This window comes from Polyodon spathula, chromosome 7 (genome assembly GCF_017654505.1).
Source record: "Polyodon spathula isolate WHYD16114869_AA chromosome 7, ASM1765450v1, whole genome shotgun sequence".
Classification (NCBI taxonomy): domain Eukaryota; kingdom Metazoa; phylum Chordata; class Actinopteri; order Acipenseriformes; family Polyodontidae; genus Polyodon; species Polyodon spathula.
The window spans coordinates 4,050,521-4,068,116 of record NC_054540.1 but is presented as its reverse complement, the minus strand read 5'-3'; the positions used below and the strand labels follow the sequence as shown (position 1 = coordinate 4,068,116).

At 39.2% G+C, this 17,596-nt stretch overlaps 2 protein-coding genes across 10 annotated transcripts in view; both read right to left on the bottom strand.

The window, feature by feature from the left end:
- LOC121318024 (myelin regulatory factor-like protein) overlaps nucleotides 1-7,859 on the bottom strand; it is a 29,405-nt gene extending 21,546 nt beyond the window's left edge. For 4 of the 6 annotated variants that reach the window (XM_041254211.1, XM_041254213.1, XM_041254214.1 and 1 more), the window contains exons 1-2: nucleotides 7,568-7,857; nucleotides 3,360-3,448 (exon numbers count right to left, since the gene is read on the bottom strand). In XM_041254211.1, the coding sequence (XP_041110145.1) occupies nucleotides 3,360-3,405 (46 nt within the window). In that variant the 5' untranslated portion in view covers nucleotides 3,406-3,448; nucleotides 7,568-7,857. Of the gene's footprint in view, nucleotides 1-3,359; nucleotides 3,449-7,567 lie in introns of all 6 variants that reach the window. The other 2 variants (XM_041254212.1, XM_041254216.1) reach the window with 2 other exon arrangements.
- Nucleotides 7,860-9,849: 1,990 nt separating this feature from the next.
- The window catches only part of LOC121318023 (rab-3A-interacting protein-like), a 32,279-nt gene continuing 24,532 nt past the window's right edge, over nucleotides 9,850-17,596 (bottom strand). For 3 of the 4 annotated variants that reach the window (XM_041254209.1, XM_041254208.1, XM_041254207.1), the window contains 5 exons: nucleotides 15,269-15,397; nucleotides 14,221-14,333; nucleotides 11,391-11,490; nucleotides 10,721-10,787; nucleotides 9,850-10,247 (listed from right to left, as the gene is read on the bottom strand). In XM_041254209.1, the coding sequence (XP_041110143.1) occupies nucleotides 10,165-10,247; nucleotides 10,721-10,787; nucleotides 11,391-11,490; nucleotides 14,221-14,333; nucleotides 15,269-15,397 (492 nt within the window). In that variant the 3' untranslated portion in view covers nucleotides 9,850-10,164. The remainder of the gene's footprint in view (nucleotides 10,248-10,720; nucleotides 10,788-11,390; nucleotides 11,491-14,220; nucleotides 14,334-15,268; nucleotides 15,398-17,596) is intronic. The other variant, XM_041254210.1, reaches the window with a different exon arrangement.

Genomic DNA, 17,596 nt, shown 5'->3' with positions numbered 1-17,596 from the left:
CATACTTCACTGTAGGGTTGGTGTGTCTTGAGGCATGGGCAGTGTTAGGTTTGCGCCACACATAGCGCTTTGAGTTTTGGCCAAAAAGCTCTATCTTGGTCTCATCTGACCACAAAACCTTTTCCCACATCGCAGCTGGGTCACTCTCATGCTTTCTGGCAAACTCCAGACGTGCTTTCAGATGGTACTTTTTGAGTAACGGCTTCTTTCTTGCCACTCTCCCATACAGGCCAGTGTTATGCAGAGCTCTTGATATGGTTGACTGGTGCACCATTACTCCACTCCCAGCCACTGAAATGGCATTGCAGAGTTACATCATTAATCCTTTTATGACCAGCTAGCCTTATACTGATAACACCGTGTAACAATTTTTTTTTTTTTTGTTCCTGGGTAGTAAGTGTTATTTCCTAATTGCTTATGCCTCAAAAGTATAGAAAATGGCTATTATTCCCCACAAGCTTTGCTTTTGTGACCAGGACAGTGATATTTCAAAATATCACTATTTCCAATGGGAAAACGGGCAAATGTGTGTCTTTTCGTTCACATAACGTCAGAAAAAAACAACATATGAATCCAAATTAACATGTATTTATACTAAAGTAATATAAAAATGACTACAAAAGATTTAGAAGTGAGTATTTTTTCGAGATTTACGATTAGACTGTATTTACTTGTAGTACTGTAATACTTACTACCCAGGAATAAAAATTGTGTTACATAGTGTAATAGAAATAGTATGGCTCTAACAGCTCTCTGTACATGAAAGAGATCACAGTTCTACAGCTATGGCCAAAGGTTTTGCATCACCCTATAGAAGTAACAAATTCTGCTTCATAAAATTGAATGAAACCTGTTGAATAATGCTACATTAACAGATTGAATTACATACAGCTTTGTAGTTTTCAATATACTGCCCTTAACTGACAGTAATTGAAAACATTGTAGCTTTCGATACACTTTTGCAAGATCATTTTGTAGTTTCTTTGATTACATGATGTTAAATAAAATTGTGTTCATATAGTTTTTTTCTTATGTCTTGATTCTAGCATTCTAGGTGATGCAAAACTTCCAAATGAAGAGCAGAAATGACTCAGTGAGAAAACAGGGATATGGTATGTTGTAATCTACAGCTAGAATTGACAACTATGCAGTAAGAAAAGGCAGAGTAAGGATCGAAACAAGAAAGAAAAAGTGTTAATAAAGCACGACTGAGCATTCATTTTCAGCTTCCGGAACTCAGCCATATCCATCAAAAGCATTTATTTGAAAATGAAAGTACAAAAAACACATACATTCATACTAATAGAGGATGTAATAGTCTTGCTACAACCCTATAAAACCTTTTAATTTAATATACCGCGAGAGGCTAATGATCTTACCTTATAGCTGCCTGACTGCACACTGCAGTGTGCCATTTGAATAGCCTGCTTCCAGCCCAGACACAACTGGTGTTTAATGTGCTATAACTATTGCATGCCATTCTGTAGGAAAACACATTGTCCAGTGATCTGCTCTGGGTTTCTACTGCACATCTGTTCAGTGAGCTGGTCTCTCTGGAACAGGAAACAGGAAACAATAGGTAGATGTGTATATTCCATTTTCTCTTTTTTTTCAGTTTTATGACCTTTTTCTCCCTCAATGCAGTACAGGTCAGGAGGGTCAGTGAGCGCCCCCCCCCCCATCCCCATTGTACTGTTGATTTGATCGACACCTGTGCCTTCTGCCAGTTCTGCTGTCAATTCAACACTTGTCTTCCTTCTACTTCTTAAGGATATTATTGCTCATCCTTGTTAGACAGCTTTTTGGGTCTTCCAGTCCTGGGTTTGTCAATTACAGATGATGTTTCTCTTTACTTGTTGATTATGCTTCGGAGACCACACCTTGAAAACTGAGTGATGCAAGCGATTTCACTCAATGTTTTCCCTTCTTTATGCAACTCAAGGCTGTTGTAATAGTAGAAAATGCTAGTGGAGGCTTTGAGTAAATTGTTGATGCTCATAATGCATCAGAGTAGAACAATGCAACATGTCTGAGACTTTTGTACAGCAGTGTGTGTGTGATAAAAGTTGTAGCTTGTGGCTTTCCTTCCCATGAGACATCATCCTGAGCTCAATATTCAGTACAAGGCACATTCTGTATAGTGGTCCAATTGCTGTGGTAGTGCTCTGTGCCAAAGCCTTGCGGGCTGCTGCATATTACTTGAATTGTTTTATTTTACAGCCACATTGTGGATCATGATAATAAGATAATAGATAATAACCAATGATCATATCGAGAAGTAACATCACTCTTCAGCGTGACAGCTGCCCTAAAGAGCTACATTGAGCACCCATCAAAAAACTGGGGTTTCTATTGTCGTGAATTGTGCTTCACTTTCAGAAAAGTAAATGTGGGAGACACTTGGTTTGGCTATTTCTGCATCAGCAGCGTGCTCGTCTTGCATTACCGATTTGGAAACAGAGCTTCCCATTTGGTGGTCTGTGGTGAGAGGCATGTTCTCCCGGTATACCCTGGTGCGAGGCATGTTCTCCCGGTAGACCCTGGTGCAGGGCATGTTCTCCCGGTATACCCTGGTGTGGGGCATGTTCTCCTGGTATACCCTGGTGTGGGCATGTTCTCCTGGTATACCCTGGTGTGGGGCATGTTCTCCTGGTATACCCTGGTGTGGTATGGTATACCCTGGTGCGGGGCATGTTTTCCTGGTATACCCTGGTGTGGGGCATGTTTTCCTGGTATACCCTGGTGTGGGGCATGTTTTCCTGGTATACCCTGGTGCGGGGCATGTTCTCCTGGTATACCCTGGTGCGGGGCATGTTCTCCCGGTATACCCTGGTGCGGGGCATGTTCTCCCGGTATACCCTGGTGCTGGGCATGTTTTCCTGGTATACCCTGGTGCAGGGCATGTTCTTCTGGTAGTCAGAAGAATGGTGTAGTTTACTGAAGCATCACTGCGGATCTTGTCCACCCGCTAGAGCTGCTCTTGTATCCTGATGGCGATGGCTGCTGTCAACATGTACCCATCCCTGGATCTCATTCCAATTGGGTATATTCCGGATGAGCGATGATTCTTGCACCAATTCCACGAAATATTGAATGTTGAATTGATCACTTGAGACACTTTGTAGAGTCTATGCCATGTCAAGGCTGTGATTAGGGCAAACTATGGCCCAACCCAATGTTAAGCACAGGTCCTAATAAATAATTGTAACCACACTTAAGGAATCTTGTACAGTCTGTGCCACACTGTGTGAAGGCATTGATCAGGGCAAACGGTGGCCCAACCTGATATTAGGTGCAGGTCCTAATAAAGTGGCAAGGCTGTCTATATTATTGTAATTCATTCCAAAGGTCATTCTTACCTTCAAAGAACAGCTGCAGAGCCTCGTTTTCCCCAAGTACATCCATCAGCTCCTCCAGCCCCCTGCTGGGCTGTGCAGTGACCGGCTGTCTGAAACACACACACACACACACACACGTGTCCTCTTCGTGTACAGTCGGGGCAGATGGACATGTATAGAAATAAACAGGGATCCACTGAGAGCTCCCAACATGACAACGTTGTCATGATCACAACAAAAAAAAGATCCTTTTCATCATGTTCTGATTATGACAATGCTGGGATCTCTCAGTGGAGTTTATATATACTCATGAGGACACAGACACAATTACAGGCCAATACAAGCATGCTTATCAGAGTGGGGACATTGTGGAGACCGGAATTGAGAAACCACTTTAATACCAGTGTGTGGACCTGAAGAAACCCTATAGCAGATATCAGCATCACAGCACAACCTGTCCAATCCGCTGGAGCCTGGAACCGCTGACAACTTCGTTAAATTGTGGGCTAGTCTTGGGATTAGGACTGGCTGGTGCTCACTGGGGGGTGAAGCTAGCCCAGTCACTGCACCACTAAGCTGTCCTGGTTATTCAACATGGGCGCTCTGTTACTGCACATTTGTTATTACATATCCCCATTGATGAAATTAAAGTAACTTAATGAGAGTAGAATTAACGCTTGGAGATGCTGCTCGTGGCATATACTGTATGCTGCATTTCCCCATCTTGCTAGGACCCTTCTCCTCCTTTTACTAAACTCCAATAGCATAGAGTAGTGTTATTTTTAATACAGGGCGCATGGTGCATTTGGCCTTATCACAGTGCTGTATGTTAAGGGTTCTGTATTATTGTGATAAAAGGCAAGAACAATATTATATCAACAGTATTGTTTTACAAGTGAGTGCAAACATGTTTTGACATTTAAGGCCAAACGTTTTCAATGTCTGGGTGTAGTGTTCTTAAAGGACTGACAGGACTTTAAAGTCCCATATAACTAAATATATGTTAAAAAAAGCGAGAAACAGTGAGAAGCCCCTGCTTGCGGGAAACGAGGTTCGCCACTATATTATACACACACACACACAGATGTATATACAATTGTAGTCATAAGTTTACATATCCCAATGAAAATGTATGAATTTCTACAAATTTCTCGAAAATAAATAATTATAGGTAAACTCTTGTTGCAAAAGTTTGCTTTTGGGGATGAGGCAAAAGAAAGAAAAACATGTCTACAATTATTTATTTCAGCAATTTTTTGCAAAACTCTAATAATACTAATTCAGAAGTATTCCTACCCAGACAAGTAAAATGAAGTTAATAGCTAGTTGAGGCAGTTTTAACAATAATCACCTTTAAGATATTTGTCAATGAGCTTTTGGCATGATTCTTTAGTGATTTTTTACTATTCTTCAACGCAAAAAATTGTTCCAGTTCATTCAAGCTCCAAAGACTTCTTTTGTGCACAGCCTTCTTCAACTCATACCAAAGATTCTCAATCGGATTTAAATCGGAACTTTGACTAGGCCATTCCTTGACTTTATTCTTCTTTAAGCATTCTGAAGTAGATTTTGATGTGTGCTTTGGATCGTTGTTGTGTTGAACATCCAGTTGCACTTTAAATCAAGTTTTGTAGCAGAGGGTTTCAGATGATTGGCTAATATCTTTTTGTATTCTATGGAATCCATTTGAACATATTATCACCTCCATGCTTGACAGTAGGTATGGTGTTCTTTTCTTTGTATGCCTCTCCAGACTTTCTCAAAACATAACAACTCAGCGTGACCAAATAGCTTGATTTTTGTTTCATCACTCCACAAAACCTTTGACCAGAACATCAATCAAATGCCGTTTTGCAAACTTCATGTGATTGTCCTTGTGACATTTTCCTAAGAATGGCTTTTTCCTTGGCCTGCGACCATTGAGACCTTCACCATGCAATACTCGCCCTGTGGCTGAAATGGAAACCCCAGTCATACTTGCAGCCAGTTCACTTTGAATATCTTTGACAGTCAATCTCGGATTGTTATTAACCTTCCTCACAATTCTTCTACTTGTTTTTGGTGAAACAACCTTCTTTCTACCAGACCAAGAGAGCGTTGTGACAGTACCATGAGTCTTGTACTTGTTTATAATAAAATGCTTGGAAATCATCTTGTATCCTTCTCCATCTTTATGACAATAAATCATTTTCTGCCTAAGGTCTGCAGATAGCTCTTTTCCCCATATTGACTTATTGGTAATGACAGCCCTATGCCTAAACTTTTTATACTCTGTAAGAATGTTCAATAACAATAGAGCATAGTCTTTTCTAGAATTAGGTTCTGCATTATCATATTGAAATTTCTGGCACTTTTTAGACAATACTATCATAGCATCTAAGGGTATGAATACTTTTGAAATAGCATTTTTGGAGTGTTGCAAAAAAATTGCTGAAATAAATAATTGTAGATATCTATGTTTTGTAACTTGAATATCTATGTCTTTTTCCTCATGCACAAAAGCAAAACTTTTTTGCTACAAAAGATTTTTCCTAAAATTCTTCGTTTTCAAGATGTTTCTAGAAATTATACATTTCCATTGGGATATGTAAACATTTGACTACAGCTGTGTGTGTATATCTCAAAAAGTGAAAAAAGGGGAGCATTTGAGTAAATGAAAGAAGAATCAGATTTTTTGATTGCAAACAACTTAAAAAGGTAAGCGGACAGTCAATAATAATAACAACGTTTCAATGTTAAAAACATCTGTGCCAACATCAATACGTACTCTTGGGAAATCGATTGTTCAATACTGTACATGACATTTCTATCAGCTTCCACACACACCTTGCCTTAAAGTGAAACTCACTCATCACATCTTCAGTAATACAGCTACATTAACACATGAAAATTAATGCATCCTTGACTGCTGTTATGTTCCCAACTCTTCTGTCAAGCGCAGGACTGAACATTAATCTTCTTAAGCAGTGAGACAGACTGGTAACGCCTGACTTCATGAAGCATCCTAAGACCATTGAACACACTAATCCATCACCTGGTACTCTGCTGTCTAGAAGTCCATTTGAACATGTTTACAAAGCAGTGATTTAGAGTATTGCTTATACAAGTTTACCATAGTAAAAGCATAGCAAAGAGTTATAAGAATATAACACAAGTTTGGGAAGGAGAAAAGGCCATTTGGCCCATCAGTGGTTAATAAAGGAGGCCAGGGAACTAGTGGATTACTTGAGCACAAATTCAGCAACCTGGAAGTTGTTTATGTCCCGCTATATATTTCCATTTGAACTGTAAAACATTAAAAGGGTGTTTTATTTTATTTTAAGAAAATAAAGTACACAGTATATTGGGTGAAGTTGATTACTGTGGATTGGTTTCAATGTGGAGTCTTTGTGTTTAGTGGGCATCTATCATCAGTTAACATCAATCTGCACAGGATATGCCCCACTATCCTCAACAGGGTTTGTGTAGACAAAGCTCTGGCATTCTAAATGGCCACCCAATGCACATCCAAACATTCACATAACAGACACTTCGGTCAGAGAGGCTGAGGCAAACATCCATTAAAACAGAACCACAAAGCAAAACTAAATAACAGGGTTTAGTAGATTGGCATTTTGCCTATAAGTGATGGTCAGAAATGAAATGTTTCATACATTTGAAGAAATTAACTAGTTTATTGACACATTTATTCCATATGCAACAAGTCCAGCAGTGTGAAGGCCGCTTGTGCAATTTTACAATCATGTTTCCTCCTTGGTAGCCATGTTTAATGGGGGCGCCATCTTTAAACACAGGGTTCGATAGACAGAGATTTCCTGAAATAGTGCCTGTGGTAGAGCCACACGGTCCTGAAATATTCCCTGTCGTAGTTCATTTTTGGTTGTCCCTTGTTGACAACATTGCCATATTATAAACCCAAGTCCAATTAATAATAATAATAATAATAATAATAGCAACAACAAAGAAACACAATAGCTATCTAGGAACAAGGGGCTTGATAAACTCTGTTACTGATTAACAAGGAAAGGAATATCTTGTAGACATGATTTTGAGAATATGTGACAAGATGAGAAAAAAAAAAGTCAAGAATTAACAAATCTCAACACCTCAAACAGATATAACCACTCCATAATCCTGGAGCAGCCACTATTACTCAATACAGGTCTTTGATACTACCCTTACAATAATCACACACACAATATATCTTTCCCAAAGGTAAAAAGGCTTACCTTTTTTTCTCCCACCCCCAAGGCAGATTCTGGTTGATTAAAAATGTACTGTGAGAAGTATCTGTAGGCGCGTTGCCTATCTGTATTCCACTGTGAAAAAGCTTTGCTTCAGTTTATCAAACTCCAGTCATTTTGGTACTTTTTTTCCTCCCCAAGTGAAATATCCTAGAAGCTCCCTTTCAAAATAACAGGCCAGTGAACACGGAAGCCCGTCCCTCAGTCCTGCTCTTACCTTGGACTGTTACTGTAACCCTCAGCACACGCAGGCGCCAGGAGTTTATTGTCTCTAGTCCTTGTACAGGGCAATAAAGGAAATGCTCAGTACAAGGTGTGTGCACACAGCTAAGGAGAGTGGGTGTTGCTACACATGACGCAGCACTGGTGCCAGGTTCACCCCCAAGCTGCAGCTCAGTGTTTAACTATTGTGCAGCAGCAGCTTCATGCTTATCTGTACTGTGTTCAGAGCTACCTGTTATATTTTTCCATTACCTACATAGGCCTCAAATGTGCAGTTTTAAAATAAATACATGTTTCAAAATGATATAACATGACACCTGGTGCTAAATTAGGTACAAACAAAATTATGATTGGGAAAGGTGTGAAAATGGCACTTTGTTATTATTCATTTTTGTATTTTAGTTAGTCATTTTAATTCAAAATTATCGACACACTCGTTTCTCTTACAAACCTTTCCCCCAGTCGTTCCGTTTAAAACAGAAGCACTGTAGGGTGAATCTTCCAGATTAGGAAGAATTTTGGCATCAATTTAAATTAATTCTTGAAGTGAGACTTTTTTTTTCAAAGGACGTCTGACCCCAGTGCTCAGGTAAGCCAACACTATTCAGGTAGATTTACTGGTATCTACATATTGTCCCACGATTGTTTATTAAAAGGTCAGGCTGCTGCAAAAACGCACTGTACATTAGTAACCTTGACATCATGTTGTTTGCGATATTATATTGCACTTTAAAGTGTGCAAACAGACATGAAGACACAACCTCTCATTAAAACAGACCAGCACAGCAGGGCAACACGGTAATAAACCTGCATAGGCAAAGTGTTCTTCCTGTTGCTTTCAAAATGTACTGATGGTTTAACTGGTACGTTCTGCAGTACATTATTTACAGACCAATTCATTTGGGCTCCGAAAACAAAAAAAACAAAAAACACAATGCTGCATTTATTTTCCAGAAACAGCAAGCTTTATAGCAATAGGAAATGCCTTTTTTTTCTCAAATTCCAAAGTAGCAGTATGGTTGCAGGGGGCGATTTTATTGGTAGACATAGCGTCATTCTTGCCTTGTGTGTTTTATCAGTATTTTCACAGCCCAATATCACATTGTGGAAACTCTTTGACCTCTTCTCGCTCTACACACTTTGCTTCAAATCTCAGTAGCAAAGAAAGCTCCATTGTTATTTTAGACAGGAATGCACACATGTACTGCACTGTAATGGAAAGAGTACTTTTAGGGTTGAGCACAGCAACAGTGGGCAGTGTGGAGCTGAACGGCACAGCGTAACACATTCCAGTGTTAATATGCAACCTGATTGCATGAGACCTCTGCAAATGACATGAGAGGTACAACATCTACAATTGAACAACTATAAATGTGTAGTCTAAAAAATATATTTATATTTATGCAAAGTTACATCATGTATTTATTAATGTAATAAATCTTGAATGTGTGACAGAAAATTAGAAATACCTGAAATATGCCGGCAGCCCTTCAAATCAATGCTTCACTTGCAATATATAAACAGTGCATCTCCCTCTCCCATGTCAGTTTCAGACGGCACACATCTGACTGTTAAGCTGATAGAAGGTTCTCAGTCCGCAGGTGCCTCTGGATCCAAGACTGCACCCAAGAACAGTAACAAAAACGACTATTCTGTGGATGTGCTGAAGAAACAGAATCTCTAAGCTCTCTTACGAGGTATACATTTTTATTCAATAGATTCCAGAAAGGCACTAAATAAAATCATGGAAAGCCTTTGTGATTGTGCAGAAACTCAAAACATACAGTGATACACATACATATATACTGTATACTTTCACTGACAGGTAGATCACTACGTTGGTTACAAGAAACTAGGAACCTATGATGTCGCCGTCATTTGCGGAGGATAAAACCACATTTTCAATTTAGAAAATGCTCACTTCAGATTCAAATGTACAATTTCTTCAAACATCTTGTAAAGATGTGACAGTAACACCCCCCCCCCCCCCCCCCCAAAAAAAAAAAAAAAAAAAAAAAACGAAAAAAGGAAACTTTTCTGGCATCTTTAGACACAAAATTCAATCAATGTTTATTTCAGCAGCTGTTTCTTCTCTTTTGAATTAGGCATACTGTGGGGTTCTTGTAAAGTGATCAACACATTTGATTTCAACATACAGCACACAAGCAAGCTGAAGTTATTCAAGGGGGTTGAGGAGCAAGCTGAGAGGAAGAAGAAGAGAAAGAGGAAGAAGAGCAGGAGGAGGACGGGGAGGGGGAGTGGGTTCTGGGCCCGTTCTGTCCTAATAAATATGACACGGAAGTGATTCTCTGCAGTGTCAGAATCAAGCTCTGAGGGAAATGCAGGTTCTGGAATTAGTGTCACAGCTCCTCTTTGTAATATCCAAGTTTTGCAAAAGACATTTCCTTCCTGAGCTGCATTACTTCCCAAAACATCTGTTCAGCTGTCAAAAAAAAAAAAAAAAAAAAAACACAACATACATTAAAAGGGCAAGAATGAATCAGATTACTATGATCTGTGGAAACATGATACATTGCACGTTTTTGAGTCCATGTCATTTGAATTCTAAAAGTTCTGATTTCATGTCATTCGAATTCTAAATGTGTTAAACTACTGAGCAGCATGCAGGGTTGGGTCAATTTCAATTCCAATTCCCTTTTAATCAATTCCAATTCAAGTCCTTCAAAGGAAATACTTTGAAGAAATTGGAATTGATTAAAAATGAATTGGAATTGGGAATCTATTTTAAAAACAAACTGGAATTGATTAAAAGGGAATTGGAAATTATTTAAAAAACAAACTGGGATTGAAAAAGGAACCGCCCCCACCCTGACAGTATACAGTTAGTTGTTACTATACCAGTAACAGTGCGCTTACTAAATGAAGAGTCCACTGCTCCATTAGTAAAGCACTTACCATCCTGTTTCACCAGTCCTTGATAGATGTAGCGGATGTAAGTAAAGAAGTTGCACACTGAAGTGATCTGAGGAACAGCAACAGAAAATACTCATCAGGACACAGACATAATTACACACCAATACAAGCATGCTAGCAGCATACTGACAGCAGGGCTGCGCAACTCAGATAGTTAATTACAGTACAGAGCAAGACCTGACCCGATCTGTCACCAGTCTTTACCTCAGGTTCCACTTCTCGCCTGAACAGACCTCTCTGTATTTTACATACAGGTGATAATCAACTGCTCCTATTGTGAGGACCTGTTTACAAATTAATTACAAGACTAGAGATATGACCTACATTACTGTCGTGCACCATAGTGACTTTTAAACATGTTGTTACATGTGCCATCATATTAATCCTATTATGTAATAATTATTATCACTGATGGTATGGGTGTGGGTTTACATTTATACATGTATGATTGTTAAAGTTATATATTTGCGAATATGTTTATTATAAGATTTTAAAGTTTAAAAAAAACATAATATAAACACAATATAAAAAAAAAATTTAAAAAAAACACACACATACAAATTATAGTTTGTTTGTTTTTTGGGGTTTTTTTGCATTGGAGTGGCAGCTCAAAAGCAGATGTGTATTACTGCACAGTCTTCAAAGTCCTTACCCTATATCTACAAAAGGGAGACACGTAGTAATAGTTGCTGGAATCTCCAAACTTGATCCTGTGTTTACACATTTTGGTCTGACCGCTGAGTGCACACTTTCTGTGACCGAAGACAAGAGGAGACATACACAATGAAAACGTTTGCACAGGATATAAACAACTGCTGAGATAGCAATTGTAGGTTTCTAACCCTATAAAAACCAACACTTTAGCCCAATTGGAGTGGTCCAGGTATATTTAAGGGGGTGGGGTTAACATTTCTGTGGTGTCTTGTTAGTATTTTATGTTTTTTTTATTCTTTAAATAATGTATCATCTCTAAATCACTCATCTGATTAAGCTACTGTCCCCACGCCATCTTCCAATACACTCCTGGACTGTCGTAACAAAACACAGCAACTTATTTCAGTGACACTTTGTAAAGGGTTCCAAGCATGATGCTGGATTCACATTCATATTCAAAACTAAATAAAAACTGTACTCAAAGAATTAAAAAAAAAAGAAATAAAAAAAGGACCAGTTGCCTGCATTTTACCCCAGTGCATTTCGGCAGTCTTTTCTGAAACCCAAGAGAGAGAGACAGAGGAAGATTGGAACAGTCCGGCAGAAGATTAAAGAAAGGATTCATTTTCTCTCAAATCAGACCATCTCAAGAGTGCTGGAACTAGGAGTGCAGCAAGGTTGTCATGATCATCCAGCAGATGGTGCTATAGACACATTACTGCTCGCTTTACAGTGTAGTTGTCAGGGATTATTCTACAGACCATCAGATCCGACTGCTATACACACACACACACAGACACACACACACAGACACACAGACACACACACCCCTTTTGACAAAAGTAACCTACAAATCACCCGATCAAAAGTCTCTCCCATATAAAAATATTCCGAGACTGGGTAAAGTTTAGAAATCCCTCATTTGGAACCGCAGTCCCCTATAAATACTGCAAGCATTGTCAGGTGTACAAGACCAGCAGTTTAAAAAAACAGGCAAGCTGGTGGAAGGGTTTTAGAGATTGTCTTAAGTTAGAATTTCACATCTCAGGCCACTACACCACCAAGGAAAGGAAAAAAACATAAGAAAAAGTAATGAAAAATAATGAAAGAGCAGCCACGCAAACCCTGATGAGAGCTGGAACAAGAGAGGCGGTGTGAAAACAGGCTGCAGTGCTGACATGGAAACGGACATGTGGAGCAGGCCCTGTGTTAGGAGTATTGGACTTGTTTTCACTCTGCACGTCACAGACAAAGACAAGTGAAACTGTGCATCTTGTGCCAAATGAATGCAAAAATAAGGTGGAGTTGTCATTTCTGAATTATGAATAACAGGCAGGCATATTTTATTATGCAAATCCAATATTCTAACTATGATCTATGAAGCAGGAGTATTGCGCTATTAGAAGGCAGTGGGGTTTATTTCACTAATTACACTGTGTAACAATATATATATATTTTTTTGTTCCTGGGTAGTAAGTGTTATTTCCTAATTGTAAATTTACAGTATAATCGTAAATCTCGAAAAACTACTCACTTCTAAATCTTTTGTAGTCATTTTTGTATTACTTTAGTATAAATACATGTTAATTTGGATTCATATGTTGTTTTTTTCTGACTATGTGAACGAAAAGACAAATTTGCCTGTTTTCTCATTGGAAATAGTGATATTTTGAAATTTACCTGTCCTGGTCACAAAAGCAAAGTTTGTGGGGAATAATAGCCATTTTCTATACTTTCGAGGCATAAGCAATTAGGAAATAACACTTACTACCCAGGAACAAAAATTGTGTTATAGTGTTATACCAGAATATACTTCTCCAGATTCACCCTCCCAGCAGTGACATGCCAGTCCTTTCACACACAAACATGCACTGTTCCAACAAGGGGGGTATTTAATAATCCAAACAGCACTCAGTTTTTATTGCAGAATTAAAGGGCGACATTATTAAGATCCTCCTCCTTTTATATTATTATTAAAGGGCGAGCAGCTTCAAATATCAAGCTATTATTATTCCCCCCTTTTACTTTATGATGATGTTAACAATGAGTCATAAGAACATAAGAAAGTTTACAAACGAGAGGAGGCCATTCGGCCCATCTTGCTCGTTTGGTTGTTAGTAGCTTATTGATCCCAAAATCTCATCAAGCAGCTTCTTGAAGGATCCCAGGGTGTCAGCTTCAACAACATTACTGGGGAGCCTCACAATTCTCTGTGTAAAAAAGTGCCTCCTATTTTCTGTTCTGAATGCCCCTTTGTCTAATCTCCATTTGTGACCCCTGGTCCTTGTTTCTTTTTTTTCAGGCTGAAAAAGTCCCTTGGGTCAACACTGTCAATACCTTTCAGGATTTTGAATGCTTCAATTAGGTCGCCACGTAGTCTTCTTTGTTCAAGACTGAACAGATTCAATTCTTTTAGCCTGTCTGCATATGACATGCCTTTTAAGCCCGGAATAATTCTGGTCTCTCTTCTTTGCACTCTTTCTAGAGCAGCAATCTCTTTTTTATAGCGAGGTGACCAGAACTGCACACAATATTCAAGATGAGGTCTTACTAGTGCATTGTACAGTTTTAACATTACTTCCCTTGATTCTGAGTTCTGCTGCTCCAATACTGAATTTGATACCTTTTCCTTCTCTGCATCAGAATCCACTTGGCATTATCTGAGCAGGTAGAATCCTAGATGCCGGCTCCTTTTGAGTACAGCCCGAGTCCAACAGAAATTACACAATGCTGTGACCTTTCAACTGTGTTGGATCAGGTTACAGAAAACCAACAGAGCATGTGAATTCATCTAATTTCATCATATCACATTTCATCTAAAGACTCACTTTGGTCCTCCGCACTCCACCGCCGCAGCCTTGACGACGGGTAGGGACTGGAATCCCACAGGCTCCACACTCAGAGTGTTGTTCTCTACAGCCTCCAGGATCGCAGTCGCCAGCTGAGGAGGGCAAGACAAGAGGAGGTGAGACCCTACCTAGAGAGATCCCTCCACGCACTGTACACCAGGCACAGGTCAGGTGGAGCTAAACATGTACTCCCTGCACAGGATGCAAATACAAAATCAGAACACCAGTACCGGGAAAGGAACAGGATCCACAGATCTAGTTATTCAGATTCCAGTGTTTTAGCTTGGTTTGTAGTTCTGATGCCACCTAATCCCACTCTCACAGAAGACCAGGTCAGAGGTTTATTTGACAGAAGACATTGATGCATTTTAGAGATCTTGAAGTGTAAAGCTATCCCAGACAGGAAGGGTTCTAGAATATCCAGCTCCCCTCAGAGGCTCATTTAAATGTCACATCACATGCCTGTCAAGCTTCAGCTTAGCCTTTGCTTAAAAGCTGTAAATCAGAAAATCCTAGTTACAGTGGACAGCTGGCTAGGAGAGCTCTAAAAGAAGAGTAGTTTGCCAGGAATTAGATATTTTTAAAGCTAGCTGTGATAAGCAGGCATATTATCCTCTGTGTATGTATGATGCATGTCTGTATGCATGTGCTCTTCTGAATACTTAACTTAATACCCAAGTGCATTGTTCCTTTGCTTACTGCAGGTAAACTCTCATAGGTCACAGCCAGGATCTTCTATGAAAACGTCAACCCGAAATGACCAATATGAGTGCCTCAAACCCATGGCAGTTAAACATTAATATGCCACAAAAACATGGGTTAGCCAGATGAGCAAGTACTTAAACCCTGCCACGAGGTGTCACTATAGAGCACATCTCAAGCAATACAGTAGCTCTATATAGCTATAACATATGAAAATTAATTCCCTGTCGCACCTCCCCGCCCAGGGTACAAGAGAACGGCTCTCGATACGCCAGTCTGATAAACCGCTTTGAGTACACCTTTATAAAACATTTGAATGCCTTACCTCACTTTTTGAGAAGGTTAAACAGGGGTAAATATCTTCTTTATAGATTCGTTCTAAAAAGGAGCATGTTCTTTCTAAAGTGGGCTCCTCTTTCCAGGCTTTAAATTCGCTGAAAAGCAGCAAATCCACCTAGAAAAGCAAACAAAGACAGACAGACAGCTGACAAACAAATTACTAATAGAGCAAAACAGAACAGTAAACACATCAAACACTACACCGTTATCCAGGCTCCAGTTTTTTGCAAAAACATTTTCAAAATAAAATTCTTAGTCTTTATCTTACAGAATTTTCCAACATTGGGGAAAGTCTGTTTACTACTCTTACAATAGCATAAAGCAGGGCTGGAATGAAGACTCTCACTGCATAATCCTGGTTAACTACCAGTTTAATTAGACACACCTGAGCTTGTTACCTATATTCTGTGGCTAATCAAACTCATATTAAAACCAATTATTCCCACCCCTATAAAGTATAAGGCAGTTTCATGGGTAAGACTGAATATTTAAAGCAAACACTGTTTTAATGGCTCACTTATATATAAGAAAAGCCATGTAATAACATACAAGCTTGTAACCTCTTCATCTTTGGTTGTTGGGTATTGTGGTTTATTGAAATGATCATTTCATTTGGGAGGGTGATTTTTTTTTAATTTTAATTATTATTATTTATTTATTTTTATTTATTTCTTAAAAGTACCTGAATTAATTTAACGTAAACTTTTGTATACTTTTGATACCTTGTCAAAGGCAAGCTAACTGCAGCTGTTACATTAGTCATGGCTACTTTGTTATTTCATATCTTCAGCTCAGCATTGCAATGTTGCTGTGCCTCTATTGTAATTCAATTAAGTAAACAATCAAAGTCCACGTATTACTACTGAAGGCCCATTAATCTATGAAATATAAGAAGAGGACGCCTACCTTTGGCCTTCGTGCAAGATTTACTCTACACACCTCAATATAACACTTTCCTCAGCAGTAACCCCATCATAATATTGATGCTTTATTTCAGATCTTGCACAGTTATGCAGCTTTTCATGACGTGTCATGTTCTGCGGGTGTTCAATGTGAGCACGTGGACTTTGACAGTTAACTGCATTACAATAGAAGCAAACCAGCAGTTCATTACAATGCCTAAGGGAAGATATTAAATAAGCAACCATAGAGCCAGGAGTACCTGTACAGAATGTACACAGTCATCAGGCACACAGAGTAGTTCTTGCTGACTGTACACAAACTCACAGTTTTCATATAATGTGATACGATGGAACAGGTGCAAGGTGGTGAACAACAGCTGGGTGGAGCCGAGACTAAAACTGCTGAGTGACTCCCCCAAGCTGCTAAACCCAGTCAAGTTGCGTCAACCTGGTATGCAAGAATACATTCAGTAGCAACACTCCCAGCTTCAGTATGTGGAATGCAATAGAAATTCCCAGGCAGGGAGTACATTAACAGACTTTTTACTGTCTACTTTATCTCAGTAATTGAAATTAGAACCATACTGAATAACTCCACTCTCACCAAAAAATGTTTCTAATCACTTATAATACCACAGTTCACAAGCTGGGAGAAAAACAGGTGTGAGTAATGCTCTGTGTGACAGTAGACGGCCGTAAACTGCCTCCATATGTGTAACTGAGGTTGTATCTTTGTAAATTATTATTTATTTGATATTTTATTTTTTCCTCAAATTGAGAGTAGGAAATTTGAACTGTGTCTTAAATTCAAAGGAATACGGATACATATATATATATATAGACACACACACACACACACGCACACAAGCACACGCACACGCACACACACACGCACACGCACACGCACACTGCCTATAGAAAGTTTACACTTTCATTTTTACACTTACTCAGGAGATTCTGTAGCCATGTGGCAAAAGGTTTTGTGGTCTGACAAAACTAAAACGGAACTTTTTGGCCTAAATTCAAAGCGTTATGTTTGGCACAAACCCAACACAGTGCATCACCCAAAGAACACCATCCCTACTGTGAAGCATGGTGGTGGCAGCACCATGTTATGGGGATGTTTCTCATCGGCAGGGACTGGGGCACTTGTCGGGATAGAAGGGAAAATGAATGAAGCAAAGTACAGAAAAGTCCTTGAGGAAAACCTGCTGCCCTCGGCAAGAAAGCTCAAACCGGGATGTTGTCATGCTGAAAGTTCACCTTTGTGAACCTTAGTGGCTAAGGAACAAAAAGGTAAATGTCCTTGAGTGGCCCAGTCAGAGCCCCGACCTAAATCCAATCGAAAATTTGTGGCATGACTTGAAGACTGCTGTCCATCAATGCTCCCCAAAGAAGAATGGTCAAATATT